Consider the following 18299-nt stretch of genomic DNA (forward strand, 5'->3'; position numbering starts at 1 on the left):
CGGCCCGGGCCATTGTGAGAGCACATGAAAGAGGGGGACAAAAGCCCCTCCATACGCCACGGAGAACAGTGCGCACAAAGAGGGGGCGTCCCTTTTAAACAGGTCTTAAAGAGGGGACACTTTCAAGGGGACTTACACAGCGACGTGCTCACTGCTCTTTGGGCTCTGCCTCTTTTCGTACACAAACATACATATAAACTCGTATAGTCCTACAAGGGATCTCAGCCCAGCCGAGATCTTAATTTGAAAGTCTTTCTTCCCACACGGTCACTTCCTCTGTGACGACCAGCTGATTCTCTTTGACTCTCTTACTTGTTCCAGTCCAGACTGAAAGTGGGATGCAACAGGCGGTGACTGTGTCTGCCTGGAAAACCAACAGGAAATCTTTATCTGGAGCCCGATCGCCTCTAAAGACGCCGTTTGAATCCCTCAATCAGTTCTTCCAAAACAAATGCAGTGAGTGGCTCCAGTGAAATTTCTGCCATTGGGATGTAGTGGAGCGTGCTCCGAGGTCTGAAATAAGCTCCTACAGGGCCAGACAAACAGCTGCCCAGCCCAGGGGGGGGAGGGGGGCACACGGGGGGCACACACCCCCTTTTCTTCCACACACTCCCCGCCACCCCGCCCCGCAGTGCCACTTCACCTCCGACCTCATCCACTCACCCCGGCCCTCTTTTATGTTCACTTTAACTTCCTTCCCCCTGTTGTCATCCAGGCTGAGAAGGAGGTGTTCCATCACGGCCGACACAAAACACTTAAACGCTGGAGTCCGTTTCTTTCTCTCGCCATTTTCCTTTTTTTCCTCTCTGGTGAAGTTTCACTTCCTTTTCCCGCAATCTCTCACTCCAAACTTTCACTCATTTTTACTCTGTATATTTATGTGCAGCAGCTCCACTAGAATTTAAGACGTTATCTATCTAACAAATATAGATTGGAAGTACACTTAAAATTCGTAGCCTGTTTGCTAACAAAACTGCACCACTAATTAACACGTGGCTCAATCCGTGTTTTCCCCTTCATAGAACAGCTTATAGGAGACCAGTCATAAACAGTAATGTGTCACTCTTGAACATCATCATGTTTCATCATCAGTTTTAGCAGATAAGCATAAAACTAAGGGCGTCTCCTCATCCCACTTTGCCTCCTTACCTTTCATGCATTTTTATTGCACTAAATTGTTTTGCAGTTGTTTTTACAGAAAAAAAAATTCTGTTGAAAGTAAATCCAGTAAACACTTTGTGTCCTGAGCTTCAAGTTTTCATTGATTTTTATTGAATATTAAACTGACACCTTGATCTTTGCTCAGCCCTGACCGAGTGCCGCAAGTGGCTGAAAGTAGCACATACAAAGTTTTGCTGGCTACAAGTGGATATTGTTGAAGGAAAAATGAAGAAAGTCGTCAGTAAATATTTGACTAATTCTTTTAGTATCCACATTTTGCAACTTAGAGCGCCGGTTAATTCAGCCGTTAAAGCATGCGCCCCATGTATAAAGGCTCAGTCCTCAACGCAGCGGCCCCAGCTTCGATTCCGACCTTTGGCCCGTTGCTGCATGCCATCCCACTCTCTCTTCCCACATTTCCGACTCTTCCCACTGTCCTTTATAATAAAGGCAAAGGCCTTTAAAAAGATATTGTGCACCTTTGCAGATATGTACATTTACAATGTTGTCAGTGAGTCAAATAAAATCATTATTTCTGCCAGAACAACTTAAGTAAAGTCATTGAAGGGTTTCTTCTTAATTTATTGGAATTTGAAGTATTCCCAGGCTCTGAACGGGCTTGCTTCATCATTAATACACTAAATTTGCAGCTCTATTGAGTTAGCGTGCACAAAGCTGGGTGCACAGTGTTCACTTAAATGTATGGCACCAGAGAGGCGCATGCACCACAGACTGAGTGTCTTTCTGCAACAGTCCTCCGGCTCTGAGCACAGACTGGGATAAACATGCACACAAGTGTTGATGTGCACAAGTGTCCGTACTCTGTCACACACATGCATACATTACAAACACACTCAAACAGACGCAGACTCGCACACAGCCTGGAGCTGAGGATTTGAGGCTGCGCTCTGGAACCTGATCACAAAGTCACCTTGGACCGCAGCTTCTCCTCTGCTCTGCCCAATCCCGTTTAATTCTCTGCAGTACAGAGAGCCGCTGCAGCGCTCCTCCATGTCTCCTCTATCTACCTACAAGTGTGCTGCACGAATTCATGTGACTAAAAGGTTTCTCTGGATCTAGTGTACTTGGACGCGTCTGCGGCGCATCTCTGGAGGGAAAGTTCTGGGTAGCAGACCGGATTGAGGAGCACAAACCATCTTATAGAAGGAATTCTTGTGCAACAAAACAGGAAGCTTGGAGGAAGTCGGAGGAGGGTGAAGGAGAAGGGGGCCTAGTTTCAGACCTCAAAACTGCAAGTGGCTACAAAACCTGCAATATGCAGCAGGTTCAAGTTTGTTTGCTCTCTTTATTGCCTTAAATCTTCCTTTCACTCTCAGCCAACAGAATCAAAACCCTGCGATCAAGAGGCATTTGGCACGTCCTTATCTCTGATCAGCGATAACCCGCAAACGTGTGACTCCGCACTGCAGTTAAAAAACACTCTCGCTGTTGTTCCTCTTAAATAGGATCGCTCTTATTTCCGAATTCCCCCGTCTAAACAATCCTCCATGAATTATTTTGTCAAAGACGAGCGAGCAGTGAATATGTGACGCCTTTCAGGAGCCAATTTGCAACATTCGCTAGATGAATACCGAGAGGCGAGATAATGACAAAACAAAATGTGCTGCTGCTGCTTGCTGACTTCATATCCACAAGAAACACACAGAGGGGTGATGCAACCAGCCTCAACATACAAATCCTCTTCTGTCTCATACCACGCAATGCCCCCCCTACCCCTCCTCTCTCCTTCCCCTCTTCTTCTTCTTCCCCCTCTCTCTCTCTCTCTCTCTCCCTGCTTCCCTCCCTGCTTGCCTTCCAGACTGGCACTATGCTAATTAAAGTAGCTAGGAGTGTGAATTTGAGAGGAGAGTGGGATTAGCTCGATAAGTATCAGGAGTACAGAAGCACTGTACCAAAGTCATTTAAATTCTAATAATAAGAAAACTGTTAGAACATTCACACTGATGCATTGCAACAATTTCTCCCCTACAATCTACACAAATCCTATTTATGCCTTTATGAGACGTAAACCCGTACTGGCGGGAATACAGCTGCCTGTTGGGTTTTGGTTGTCACCACTCGGCTGCATTGTGATTCCCTCTCTTGCCGCTGGTACTCCACTGATATTATAACAATCAGGAAACTGTGTATTACCTCTTGGTACCTCCCCTGTCGGATTATATTCTCACTAACTAGGTTGGAAACTTGTTTTAAACCACAGCACGAGCGTGAATCTGCCGGTACTATAAAAACACGTCTCCATAGGCTCGTCCCATGCATCAACAGGCCAGCACAAGCCTCAGATAAAGAGAGGAACTTTTTACCGAATTGATTTGCACGCTTCGTAAAAGGCAATGCTTATACCTTATTAGATTCCACTCAGTATAACAGCGACATGCAGAATGTTTATTGGTAATGAAAGAGGATCTATGTGACAGACTTGGTAAAGTGAGCCGGAGGCGGCGTGCTGAGATGATGAGCCTCGGCAGAGAGTCAGGAGTCACTCTGTTGTAAACTTCGGTCTGAATGGAGGAGAAGGTAATTCAGTTCATCTGCGAGCGCTGACTTTCAGGCGCCTGCAGCCGCTTTAGGGATGTTCTGATCGCCTTTGTGCCTTATGATACTGATTCTGAAACCTGAGTGTCTCTGCCGATACAGAGTATTGATCCGATACCAGCATAAGACTTACAAAACTAATACCTGTATGGATGTGATGTTGCTATAATTTCTGAGAACTTAAATAAATGTCTGTGGAGTCTCTATCTTTCGCCAAATGAGGTAACACAATGAAAGCCTTTGCATTTGCAGTATTACAGACTGGCTGTCTGGTGCGACTTTCGTGGAAAAAATCACACGTGGCGCCCAATAAATGACGCGTTTTCCATCACCCAGCAGTGGTTGGTCTGCCAGAGAGGGTAGGCGGAGCTTAGCGGCTGCTTTTCCGGTCTCTGCGAGTGGTGCGGGTAAACAGTAATCTACTATGGCTGAACAAAGACCTCTGTGAATAATTCAGCTCCATTCAAAACCTTAAGGAAACTAACAGTAAAGGAATCCTAGCCTGAAAACAGGCAGAGGGCTTACAAACGAGCTAAGCTAACGTTAGCGACAGTTAGCGAACACACTGGGTCAGCTGAAGCGTCAAAAACACGCCGATTTTCAACATGAAACAGCGTTACATTCTCCGTTAGCACTACACTGATGTTGTTTTCTATCATCACAAGATAAATAACCTAAAATTAGCTCTTTTTTGATGCTGAACAGTAGCTAGCGGAGGCTAACATGATACCTCCTTTTGGTGGTATCAGACGCATTTCCTGATACTGGTCCACCTCTCAGAGGGAGCACAAGATGCTCTCCTCTCTAACAGCTCATGGGCCGGCTCCTCTGCCTGCTCCTGTTAAAACTGAGGGCTATCAGATGGAAAGTGGCACCAGTGGAGCGTACACTGAAGGTGGACTTGGCACAATCCCCTCCCACTGAGACAGCCTGGAACTAATTGCCGAGAGATACGGATCATATCCCACAATTTGTCAGTCGGGGTGATAAAACCATTGCAGTGAAGGAGCGGTTGGTCGGTAGCTCGCTCTGCTGAAGGGGGCAGCCGGGCAGATAAAGATGGATGGTGAAGGGGTCTTAAAATGGCAGGCGAGGGCAGACACAGGGGAGTTAGCTGTGTTTATGAGTTTGGGTTGTGAGTCAGCGCTAAGCCAAACACTCGTCACTTGCACGAGAACGGAGCGGTTTAATTTACAGCGCGGCTTTGGGCTGCGTGTTTTGCACCAGATTACCTCTGCAACCGCTCTCCACATTATCACCGTGTTTGATGACAAACGCACGGCAGCGAACCATGACCGCGGACACATAGCGGAGATAAAATACGAGTCTTTAGGGGCACCGAAACCCTCGGCCTGTAGTTTCTCTCTCAGCGCTGAACACCGGTGAGTCTGTGAGCGACATCTGGAAGATGCGTCACTGCAGCTGTGCAGGAGAAGCTCTGCTCGCAGGCCAAAGGGTCTCCTCTCTGCTGCCCTGTGATCGGCCTTTTGGGCACCCAGCTGGTGGACATTTGCAAACACCCACGTGCACACTATCTACATTTGAAATACAGATTTACTTTTATGTTTTTATCTAATTCTTTGTTTAAAGTGATGTTGAAGTTCCTAAGACTCTGTGAAAGAACAAGGATTCCTTTGAGAAGAGTTCGCACAGAATCCAAAAGATAAAGAAGCCATATTATAGTCGCTTGCCTTCTTCATGCTCGCCCAAAGTGCAGCGCAACTTTGGGCATTATTTATTTTGGCTACCACAGCCCCTTTCTTCTCAACCTTCTGAGAAAATTAAGTTTGCGTTGACCTTTGGAGACTTTCAAAGCCTTTAAGAATTAGATTAAGAGGAAAACAGCATTAACAAATTATAGCCATGACTCAAATTCCTCCTCAGGTTTTCACATGACATCATTTAAGTCTATTATCTAACTGCAAAAACGCAGCAGTCACTCCGCTCGTCTTTCTGCTCTCGCTTTCATGTTTGGATATTTGTGTCAGGCTCCATAAATACACAAGAGCTAATAAAAGAATGGATTTGATTCTCTAACCTGAGGAGTTACCGCCCTGCACGATGAGTTTGAGCAGCACGAGATGGATGCGTTTTTAAATGGAATGTACTATTAGCCTTAAGAATGGAGCAAGAAAGAAAGTGGTTAATACAATTATAAGGCAATATTAGATCATTTTACAATCGTCGGAACTCAATTTACAAAACGCAAAACAGAATTAACTTTAAAGTTTTAAACATGCATGAGAGAAATGTCTCCTCCCTTGAGTGAGGCATTAAACACGCAGACACGCGGGACATCCGCGCATGTTGGGGGGTTTGGAGATGGACAAAGACATGTGTGGAATTAGTCATGATTGTACTGTGATGAGCAGTTAGCATGCGGAGAGGGAGGACTTTTGGGGGGTTCAGAGGGAGTGTGAACGACTGCGGTAAGAGGAGAGGGGTGCCCCAGACCCCCTTTTTTTCCCCCCTTTTACTAGCGTCTGATTGATTAATGTTGTTGTCGGGGCAGAGGGTCCCTGGAGAGGATGAGGAGCCCTGTGTGATATGTGGAGGCTTTTACAAGCAGCGGCGAGCTTGAAAGTGATGGGATGAGATCCTGGCCAAAGGCCGAAATGAGAAATCCATCAGGAATGCATTCCCTCTCTCCCTTTCTCCCTCTCTCCCTCGCTCCCTCTCTCCGTCTTTGGAAGAACAGCTGCTGCTATAACTCTACTGTACATATCTGCCTTCAATCTTACATGCAACATCCAGAGCACCCAGACTGTCAGACAGGTTCCCCCCGCTCTGAGGTGTGAACATGGGGAGCTTCTCTGTCAGGCGTCTCGGACGTTGATGTTAATGGTTAACAGCTAACTTTCTTACATGCACGGCACAATACGCCATAAAAAGACAACCTCCACCTGACCGATGAGTAAATCATTCTTTAAAATAATAATGACATTTTCACATGAAGCACCTTTATCCGTGTGTTTATGGGGATATCTTTTCTTGCAGCACAGATCCCCATGAGGCCCAGGTGAAACACAGTTCTTAGCACTGAGCTACTACAACACATTGATGTTCGTAGGTGAAGCTTTTGCTGTGCAAATCGTCTGTTAGACATGTTTAAGGTTTAGGTTTAACCAAAAAATATGAAATTGCCTGAGCCATGAGGAGAGTTTCAGTTTTATTTGTGCAGGTTATGAAGCATCTGTCTTCGTGAGTTCTGCCTCCAACCCGATGGTGAATCGAAATACGGTAATAACGAAAAGGGTTGACCCTGTTTTCTTAGTTTCAAGAACAACAGGAAATAGTTCCTGAAAATACAAGTTTACATTTTTGAATTCCATTTCCTCTGTTCATATTGGGGATGAAGGGAAAACCCTGAAAGATGGATGTTTCTAAGTTCCTAGAGAAATTAAACTCAAAACTTTCTGGTTCCACCACATGTATGCCTAATGCTCGTTCCCTGGTTTGTCTAACCTGCACTCTGGCCTCTGTGAGTTTGGTCCTCTGAGCCAGCTCCTCTCGGGTGTAGATGTCGGGGTAATGTGTCCGTTCGAACGCCTTCTCCAGCTCCTCCAGCTGCTCGGCGGTGAAGGTGGTGCGGCTGCGTCTCTGCTTCCTCTTCAGGGGCAGGTCGGGCTCCGAGTCCACATCCGAGCCGTCGTCTGTGCGGTTACCTGAGGTTAGGAAGAAAAAAGACAGAAGGCCATCTGTGTGATCATGGAATTAAAACAAGTAAAAGACTTCTTTAATGTGAATCAAGCTTTTCTTCTTTTTTGTTAGGAAATAGCATCAAACGCTGGCTGAGAGTGTAAGAGAAGTAGCTCTAACAGCATTATCTGCGTTTTGGAGGCTCTTTTGTTGCTCAAAGAGCGAGACTGGCAACACAGAGGATTCAAATGACAGCCTCTCCTTTCAGAACACACAACTGGGAGAATATTATCTTAATCTGTGGATATTTATTTAATATAGAAGAGGCCTTGATGCGCAATCCTGCCTGTGTGAGGGGCCCCAGAGGCTGTGAAGGCAGAGGGCTGAGGGGGAGCGGGGGCGTCGGTGGGTAGAGGGGTTAATCTGCACAGGCCACCTTGCTGCTCCTCACCCTGCTTTTCTCTCTCATTGGCCCAGGGCACCCTGCTCGTACACAGCACAGCCAGAGTGTACAAAATAGAGCACAATATCGCACCGAAACCATTCAGTCCCGTGTGTTTCCATCTGCTGTCATTAAATGAATTAGAACATATTCTACACGACTTTTTAGGCATTCAACTAAGCTGAATTTTCGCTCGAGGAACACAGATACAGCACAAAGCTGCACAATCCGGGCCGACAGGGAAATTTTTGACAGCAAATACACATTACCAGTGCACATTACCATTATAACTGAATTTAGAAAATTGCATCATTTTCACCTCCTCTGCATGTCTATTCAAACTACATGGCCCTTTTCATTCCGTGTCATAAAATTCATATTCTCATAATTTCCCTCATTGAGACATTGACAAGGCGGCGTGATGTGCCAGTGTTGCTCCAGGCCTAGTTGGATTGCATCATGCTCAGTCCAGAAAAGTGTGGGTAGAGGGAAAATAAAGGGAGATATTGAAGAAGAAGAGGGTGCATGAAGAGATTTCTGCTTCTGACAGAGGCCTTTTCTGCTATTCAGCTCCGATGAAAACTCTGACGCTCACCTGAATGTCTCGCCTGGGTGAGTTACAGCGTCTGATTCTTTGTTTAGAGCTGCACTCCAGTCACAGCTTCCAACATAAGTGGACAAAAGGATACTCAAAGCTAGCCTCCAAATAACAACTGTGAGAACAAAAGAGCAACAGAGCTGGCGGAGTCTCAAGGCCAGCTCCAGAGTTTAATTAAACAAGGAATTATGGGATTATATGGAGACTATCATTACAGGCCACTCTACCAGTCGTCTACGAACAGTTTTTTGTCCCCCCTGAGCTCATGCTCGACGATTCTCTGCGGATTACACGTGGCCGCAGGACATGAGGCCGCATTCATTAAATCAATTCTTCAGTCTTATCCGTTTTAATAAAGATTGATTCTTGAAGCGCGGACTCACTCGGCTGCAGAACACCCTTGAACATACAAAGTTGAATATGTACATACGCCGCATATCCCTTTGTTGGTTTTCATGAGGATGCGTGGATCCATTCGCCCGCTAACTCGCCATATCGACACTTGAGACCGGCCCGGATCACTTCCCAAAGTCACCCCTCGCGTCCTATGAGGGGACGCCGGGGCCACAGTCGACACGTTCAGACTCGAGGGGCTCCGAGGAGAGACGCTCAAGTCTTATTTTCCCGTCTTTGTTTCGGGTGCTTTCACAGACTTTATTTTGCGAGTAAACCGCGCTGGCAATCTGTGTCACATTTAGCATGCTATCAGGCTAATGAGTGATAAACCGCAGCAGACAATAGCTTGTACCGCTGCTCTCCTTTAAGCCCCGCAGAGACAACACATCTGCTCTTGTACATGAACCACAAGCACAAGGTCAACAGCCCTTCCTGTAATGAGTGAAGCAAAATGGGAAATGGCACACGCCGCACGGGGGCCGACTGGGACCGAGGTCGGGCGTAAAACTCATCTATATGCTGACAACATTCGGCGGAGGGGAAATATATTGAAACACATGGCTGCTCTCGGTGTCGATGCAGGAAGGAGGCTGATGCTGGTTAGCATAAACACTGTTACAACGGCTGAGACGCTGGCCTGGAAACAGTCCGTTTTCTGCACAAAAGCACTTTAAAATCTAAATTTCATGTCTGTTTCCTCCCGTCACACATGTGCCAATGTTAACAATCTGAGACATAATAAGAGGCAGCGAAAACAAAATCCCTGCAGGGCTTCTGAGGTCAATTCCTTAATGGTCCGCTCGGCACACAAAGGTACGTTCTGATTAGACCCTGGAATAATACGAGCGCTGTAATTCCATTCACAGGTTCAGGGGGATATTGATAAAGCACTCATGCCTTGTCTCATTACTTATTGTCCAATTAGAATGTAATTATGTGCCATCCAGTGGGCACGATTACCGCGTGTACGCTCCTCCAGGGGCCCTCTGAGGTGTCTCCCTCATATTGATTTAAACTGTGCCCAGTAGAAACAGGAATTAAGCAGGTTTACACATCGCTTTATGTGAGAACGTGTGTGATGGAGATGCGAAATGAGAAGGGAATGGTTTGAATAAAAGCTTTAACCTGGATGTAATCACTGTCATGAGGTGGTTTTAAGTTACGATCATGAGGTGGTTTTAAGAGGTTTAAAATTAGACTTTAATAAAGGGGATCGATCTTTAACCTATAATATAGATGTTCTGCAAAACATGAACAAAGGTGATCACTTTAAGAGGGCAAGAGCTGGTGCTAATGCGATGTTTACGTTGTGGTAATGATAGGAAAGATTCACGTCTTTGGAGGTAGTTGTGTGAGGGTGAAATTTAATGTGCATTGACTGTATAAGCCTTTGTATATTTAATATGAGTGTTATAACATTGAGCAACCGATTTTATATGATGTAAGGCAGCGATGGTTGTTTGGTTTTTGGGCACTCTTCTTGTCTTTCTATGATCTGAAAGCAGACATGAATAATCTCCGCCGACAGAGAGGAGAGTTGTATCCTAAATCTCAAACTAATTTTAAATAGTGTCAGATATAAATGTATGATTATTGCATGCTGTGTATTTAGTATAGAAAGATAGCGACATACGTTTTGATTTTATACAAACAGGAAACAATTCTTGCACCGACAGACTTCAATCAATTCACCCGACACGTTCTTAAAGGGACAGTACAATTGGTTTGCCAACTAACAGGTATACCTATCTCACTTTTCTGACGTGTTTCTGGAAGTGTTTCATTATTATTCACAGATGCAAGAAGCTCCTCTGTACCCTCTGTGCACTGCATTGTGGGAGAATAGTGCGCTTCATCAGCACACTACAGAAGTTGGGTTTATATTTGAAGAACAGTTTCTTTAAATTGAGCTAAAGAACTCCACTCTATTATTTATGATGGCACAATAACAGATTATGTATTGATTTACATAATGATAATGATGAACAGTTGGTTAACCCTGTTTTAATAACGGCGTTTGTTTCCTTAAAGAGGTAGCGTTCCACATATCTGTTTCACCCTGGTGAGTCTCTGTTTCATCTGAGAGGTCTGGTCAGAATTAAAGCGTCCTTTAAACGGAGCCGGCGCTCTTGAAGGACTTGTGCAGCGACTTCATACTTTTAAGGTCACACTGAGGTTTAAAGCTGACTCTCTCCCCTGATGCTCCTCTGCTGACCTCGCAGACTAAACGCCTCAGACTGCAGGCAGATGGGATCCTCATCATCACCCTGCTTCCTCACAACCCCTCCCCTCCTTATACCGACCGTCTCCCCCTCCCCACCTCCCCACCTACTCCTCCGGCCCTCCTTCTCTTTTTTTTTTCTCCCTCTTGGACTCCTCCGGTGCTCCACCTTTACCCCCGAGACGCTGAGGTAATGCAGATTAAACAGACAGCTGTCCACCCAATGCTGGCAATTAACGGAGTGATGTGTGCGGTTACACGTTTATGATACAGAACAACTGCAGTAAAGTGCATGCTGAAGTTAATACGTGTATCTGATGCTTTGAGGCGGCTCGGTGGCAGTGAGTAAGTGCTATTTGGGAATTGATGCATTAAATTGTGTTTAATCCGTCTTTAAAACAACTTCCTTTATGCAAAGAAAAAAAATTATGAAGGTGAAGAAGCTTTTATTCTGAAAATGTGTGAACGTAAAAATGTTTTAACCCACAGGTGTACGAAAAACTGCAAAATCCACCGTGAAAACAAACAAAATCAAAAAGAAAAAATGCAGAATTTTCATTACAAAAATTTTATAAAATAAAAATAAACTACTCCTCTCTATGCAAAAAAAATATAATACTAAAGATGTCTTTTTTTTTAAAAAAAGCATCCCTTGGCATAGGGACAAGTGTCAGGTGTGTTTTACCCCTCCTGTCTAACTCACCTGTGAGCAGCATTAGCATTAAGCTAAGCAGTCAGACTGTCTGTGACATCATAACCCATGGCCTCAATATCAGCCATACCTTTGCAAACTATCCGAGACAGAGGGACAAAAACAGACAGGGCTTTGGCAGTGCAGCATTAGCTCATAATGGCTCATTTTGAAAAGCATATTAGTTCCAGCATAATTACAATCAGGCCTCACGCTCAGTGTTTTGCAGGCATTCACAGGACCAGCCTGTGAGCGGCGAGTCACACCAGTTGACTGTGACTGACAGCAGATTTAGTTCAAAACGCTGCTTTTTCCTCCCTCTTTTTTTCCCACAGGACAAAAATAACACCGCGTCTTTTCTCCCTATTTATGTTGACTTGTTTATTTTGTGCCTACCTTTTGTCGTAGTTGATGCTGCAATTATACTTTTTGTCAGTCAGAGGGGCTGAATATCAAAAGGCCTAATTATGCAAACATGGCTGCGATAAGAGGCATCTGCCTGCGATGGGATCTGCTATCTCTGACATGCATCTGTCTCTGCGCTGGCTCTGCGGCTCCAGGCCTGCATATAAACAGGCCTGCCTGTCCCCGGGACTGCATGCGATTCAAACCACCAACACTGGAGTGGAGGGATGTTTCGGGGGCGGGGGGGATCGTGCTGCAACATCAAATAACTAACAACTTCCCAATTTGCATTTTTGTGAGAATGGCGCGGCATCTCTGCTTAATGCACTCGCCTGTTCATCCCAAAGGGCTTTGCAGAGTTAAAGGAGGCATGTGATTCAAGGCATTTACCGAAGGATGTATCCGAGATAGGAACCTTATGTGAATACAAGATAGACGACAGCGATAACCGGAGTGCTTTAGAGACAAATTCTCTATGAATAATCTTTTCCTGTAGTTATCTCGCTGCGAGTGGAAAACAAAAACAAAACTCTGAGAGTGAGCGAAACCTCTGCTTATATATGAGATTAAAATATCCAGATAAACACCCCAAACAAACTGTAAAAATAGTGCATATGTGGCAAAATCAAGTTAACCCACTTGGTTTGGTAACATGCCAAAATGCATCATCAATTTCTCCTGCTTGTCAGTGACCTTCTCCGGGCCGTAATCTGACATTTAGCTGAAATTGAATCTGGATGAGATGTGTAACTATACATGAGGATATTAAAACTGCAGCGTCTATCTGAAATAAAATCACTCTCAGCTCACCTTTATGGACAGATGTCATTGGACTCAGCTTTGTCTCACGCCTATCATGTCAATTACAGTTTAGAGCAGGTGGCCGAGGGCCAAGGGCACCACAGTGTGTTTCAGTGGTGAAGACGTGAGAGAGGAGAGAGGGGAACGTTTGCAGACAACTTGCGCAGCAAAAGCACATTTTGCTTTTAACATAAGAAGGAGAAAAACTGTCCGATGGAAACACAAAAAGATTTGCTTTTGCAAAACTCTTTCTTCGACATTCCTCTGGAAAATTCCAAAACTTTTCTTCCCTTGTCTCTCGGACAGAATCAGATTCTTTTGAAAAGGAGCAGGGGGCTCGCAAAAGAGGAAAAAAAGGCAAAGGGAGGAAGAAAGATGGGAGGCTCTATAATCTTTGGCTCTCACAACAAACAATTAGCCCCCTTTTCTCTGTTTGAGGTGAAAGTGTTGAGAGAGGAGAGGGGGGAGGGAGGGAGAAAACAGGGGAGACAGGGAGGTAGAAGCAGCGAGAGCGATGCTCTTTTATGGCTCTTGTCATATGGATGAAGGCGCGGCGCGTCCATGAGAGCGCACGCTCACCTTCAACAACAGGGCGTCCACTGGGCCTCTCGGCCTTTTCAGCCCGGAGAGACGAGCTCCTCGGGGGGCCATTAGAGCATGAATAGAGGCCTGACAGCCCTGTGCAGCTCCGCAGGGCATCCATAAACGCTGACATATTGACTCCCCAGGCCTCTGCTCTGCCTCAGTGTGAAAGCGTGAAGGGCTGGGAGGGTGGGATTCTTTTCCTTTAATATACCGACTAAAACAGGATATTAGCTTGTTTTTTACTTAAAGTTACACTTTGTTTCTGCACATTGTTGCTCGACAGAAATCTGTTCAGATTTTTTAAAGTCTAAAATTATTGTTTGGGATTTTTTTGGGATGCAGATATCAGGGAAAAACTCTTGCTACATTGCAAGAAGTTTTTATCACTCCTACAGCGCAAAATCCTACATTTTAGGAGCAAATAAATATTTCCTTTCCACATTATCATCTCACTTCCTTCTGTTTGAAGTAGAGGGGCTGTAACGCAGCCAAATAAAGACTCCAGAGGACTCTAAACGTGAACTTTGTCAGATACACTGCAGCCGCCTCTCGCTTCTTCCACCAACACTCAGCTCTGCACCAGGTCTCCTCTTCTGTCGAGCAGAATGTCGCCGCCTGAGCTCCGGTCTTTGCTAATTGAGGTCACAGCGAAAGTAATGAAATTAACAGAGAGCACAAGAAAGTAAAAAAAAAAAAGAAGAAGAAGAAGAAGGAGCCCATTGGGGGTCTCTGCCAAATGGCACTGGAGCCAGAGCCTCAGTCCCCCAGCAAAAAGCTCTGAAAAACCTACGCAGGAAATCAAACAGTAACGTCTCAGGGCTATGAGCCGAGGTCTCCTGGAGGAACAAATCATTTTCTCAACAAAGCCAAAGAGAGATTACTGGGCACAGTATAGGAATGCACAGCGGACAGTTTTACGCGCCCGAGGGAAGTTTCCTAATTTTCTGGACAAGGCTGGGCAGCAAATATTGCGGAAAAGTTTGTGTGATACAGAGGACAGAAGGAAGGGAAGAGGAGCTGCGGAGAAGGAGGGAAACTTTGGTCAAACTCAGGACTGATGTGAGTAAAAAAACTAATTAGAAATAGTTACAGGGCAAAGATTTTTACAGGAAACACGACATTTACCTGCCTGCTTTTAGAGCTATAATGGAGACTTTTAGCTACGTTTGGATTTAACGTTATTCCTGTATTTCCTGTTGTCTCTGTAATTAGACTTAAATATGAACATTATAGTTAAAGCCTCAGAAAAAGCTCCATAATTTTTAGACATATTTAGAAAAAGTGCTTTTATGTTCCACAATATGAAGTTCTACATTCAGTGGAAGAGTTAGCAAAGACTTCCCTAACATTAAGATGAACATACATTGTACAGAGCTTCTTTCTGGGAGCAGTGAAGCATCACACTGCCTGGCATTATTTCCTGCGTTGCCTCCACATTGAGGGCTTGTACTGTGGCACAGTAGCAAAGCTTTTTACACTGAGACTACATATTCCCCAAGGAGAGAGTGACTGACGATGCAGAAATAAGCCCATTAGTTGAAAATGGGGGACAACATTTGAAGTTGTTATTTAGTCGGCGCGGACAGGAGCTCCGCCCCTCTGTTTGGACAACCGCTCACACACTCTCGCTCGGTGGGGGAAAAAAAACACATTTCTGATTTGCAACACTGAGGGAACATGTTTATTGTCTTTGTGGTTTTTGAAAAAGAGAAACACGCACAATTAAAACAAACTCGGTGGTGAAGCAGATCAAGAGCATATAATGTGAAATGTTCTGGCCCTAAGTAGCATGGGCTAATGGGCATTTTTAAACTAGCAGACCATGGTCAATGTTCCTCATTCATCACTGAGGGCGAGCACGGCGGCACTGTGCTAAACGTAATTACTGTCGCACATTATGTGGCCCATTCCTGCATTGTAATAAAATTAGCCAGAAATGCTTTTTGTCTTTTCTAATGCAGCTCCGTGCTAACCAGCCGCACACTGTCTCCATCTGTGCAGCTGTCAGACTCCTGACAACCTGAGGTGGCACGGCGAATCGGAGGAAACTACATTTCTTTCACTAAATGATGAGGCTCTGACCCGCTCATCCAACGCACCGCTTAACACGGACGGAATAATGCACTGTATGCTCGTTTTAGTGCTATTGTTTCGCAGGATAACAAAGGTTTAATCGCACAGACAAAAGGTCTCACTTTGTATTATAATGTCCAGTTTGAGATTTTACCTAACCTACGTCAGACAGGCCGGACATTCAATTGGACTATTGTAGTTTTTCTATACTCTTAGAACTACAAAGACCAGCTCTGGCTTTAACATCGAATTGAAATAAAAAAGGGAACTTTTAGCCTAAACAGATGTTTGTAAGGACGGCACATTAAAACTATATTTGACCATTTTTACGGATGGATAAAAGTCCTTTAACATGAACAATATTTGAAGGGGACAAAATGCTAATCTAGCTACGCTGTAGGATATTTGCAGAGTACCGATAAAAGCAGGATGTAAAAGGAAACTTCCACCAGATTGAAAAAGCAAACACGGAAAATAAAAGTTTAGTCCGAGCCACAAACACAAGATGGTTCTGATTTTTCTCTGCTGGAATATTTGAAATTGAAGACGCAGCTGCGTGCCAAATCTCGTCCCCTGACTGATGACGCCAAGATAAATACACTGAATCATTACTGCAGGACCTTTCACACATTAACAGGCCTTTGTCATTATTTGACATTACGTGTCAGCCTGTAAACAACATTTATGTGTGCTATAGAACTTAGTAGGCAGAATGATTTGTGGATTTACATGGTTAGTTAGGTACTCTGCAAACTATCTGCCACCTTTCGTCCCGACAGGAACAACTCAGACAGAGCTTTTTGGGGCCTTTTGTAAAGACGTATACAGTCTGATCAGCTCGCTCTCTCCACATCTTTAATGCCATGAAAGCTCCGATCATTTTATTGCTCGTTGACATTGTTATTGGTGCTTCCTGACAGCAGCCCACATTGTCTGCAGAGGCCACCAGGTCAGTTAAATACACTTGTTTATTGCAGCAGCTGATGTCAGCCGCTCTAATGATGCACCAACTGCACCAGGAGGTTCGCCTGAGCGGATGTTACCTGAACTGAACTGCTTGTGTTATTTGTTATTTTGTCCGGAGGCCAGGAGGAAACATGCCAGGAGGACTTCTCGAAGCAATTAAATGAGGTTTTGGAGTTTTTTTTTTCCCATTAAAACCTCTGGAGCTCTAATCTGCCCCCGCTGAGACCACTTGTCTCTGCTCGTGGCACGGCCAGGAATCAGCAGTGAGAGGTAAATAAATGGCCTTTTAAAGAAACATCAGCCCTCTTGTCAGGACACATATCCACTCGAGAGCAGCAGCAGTCCTCGTGTCAACTCATTCTGCTTCCCATTCCCTCCCAGAGACCCTCCTGTCTAATGAAGGAGAGGGGCCGCAATCCCGCCGAGCTCTGTCATCCCTGAGTGTTTGTTTTCCCTCCGGACAGCGCGCTCAGTGTCCACTATCCGAGGCAATACTCACCAATCAGGATCCATTACAACACCAAGTCTATGAATGAAGTGGCCGGGAGGAGAAATAGACCTCCCGTGGACCCCCCCCTACTTGAAACTAAATTGGATTGCCAATACGACCCACAGACGTTTGAGAGGTGCAGAAAAACAATGGAGCAGAAAATAAATACTCCAAAGCCACAATGATGGCTCCACTTGGTAAACTAACACAGTATTGATCGCCTTCTTCTTCTTCTTCTTTGTTTTTGTTTGTTTAGAAAAGCCTCATCCCTGCTAATAGCTGTCTCAGAGTGTAATCTCCCCCCATCCTCTCCTCCCCCTCCACATTCCCCCATTATGTGGCTCCTTTCACATAGTTTAGGTTCAGAGTCGCGCTGGGGTACGGTTTGAGGAGGAGGAAGGGGGGGGGGGTGCATGGGACTGGGGGGACCAATTGTTTGCTAATGTTGACACCTGCCAGAGCCGGCTTGGCCTATTTGGGGCCCGCCAAGCTGCAAAACTGGATGCTCCCCCTCTTTAGCGAGATTAAGTGCGGGGTTTCTGGGGTCACAAATCACTGGACTCCCTCTGATGTGGTGAGGCACGGAGCCAGAGACGGAGAGGACTGAAAGAGAAAAGCTGGAGAGGGAGGGACAGAGGAGGGAAGAGGGATAAAGAGTGACAGTCTATTGTCGGCTGAAAAGGAGGGGAATAATGTATCTTCTTGAGTGCGCGTAGCCAGTGTGCCCCATTCAAAAAAATATATATATCAACGTTGGTCGCCTCACTGTTTTCTGCCTGGATTACTGTCGCAAAAAGGAGCTTTTAGTTTGAAAATCAGCTTTAACAGGAAAGACGATTTGCCTTGCCTCTTGTTCTACACATTAATGCAATTTCCACATTTAAATAAAACATTATTAGTAGGAGGAAATTTGCATGTGAGGTATTAAAACATCTGCTTTTATGGCAGACTTTCTACACTGTTTTAGATTAAATAAACACAAAGATAAAGCCTCCCTGTTTCAATTGTTTACCCTAACATGTACATCTTTTTAAGCACACAAGTAATACAAGCGAGTCCCTGACAGACCGTGCCCTCCTCCCCCCTTCCTCTGCAGATGTACATTAATGCAGGAAAAAAAAGGCAGAGATGTGAGCTGCAGCAGAAGCACCCTCTCTCCCTTTAAAAACTGCTGCTGTCCAGCCTGATCGTGTCAGTTTGAAGGCCCCTATTCAGAAGTATTCATGCATCTGCCTTTGAGGCACAATAGCAGCTAGTTTATAAACTGTCTGCCCG

The 18299-nt window shown here is 45.0% G+C and overlaps 1 protein-coding gene across 2 annotated transcripts in view; it reads right to left on the bottom strand.

The window, feature by feature from the left end:
- pax7a (paired box 7a) overlaps nucleotides 1-18299 on the bottom strand; it is a 44253-nt gene that overhangs the window by 15607 nt on the left and 10347 nt on the right. For both annotated transcript variants that reach the window (XM_069677726.1, XM_069677725.1), the window contains exon 5: nucleotides 7183-7382. In XM_069677726.1, the coding sequence (XP_069533827.1) occupies nucleotides 7183-7382 (200 nt within the window). The remainder of the gene's footprint in view (nucleotides 1-7182; nucleotides 7383-18299) is intronic.

This window comes from Semicossyphus pulcher, unplaced genomic scaffold, assembly GCF_022749685.1.
Source record: "Semicossyphus pulcher isolate SPU_LCO1_2020_fin unplaced genomic scaffold, fSemPul1.0.p SCAF_3, whole genome shotgun sequence".
NCBI lineage: Eukaryota > Metazoa > Chordata > Actinopteri > Labriformes > Labridae > Semicossyphus > Semicossyphus pulcher.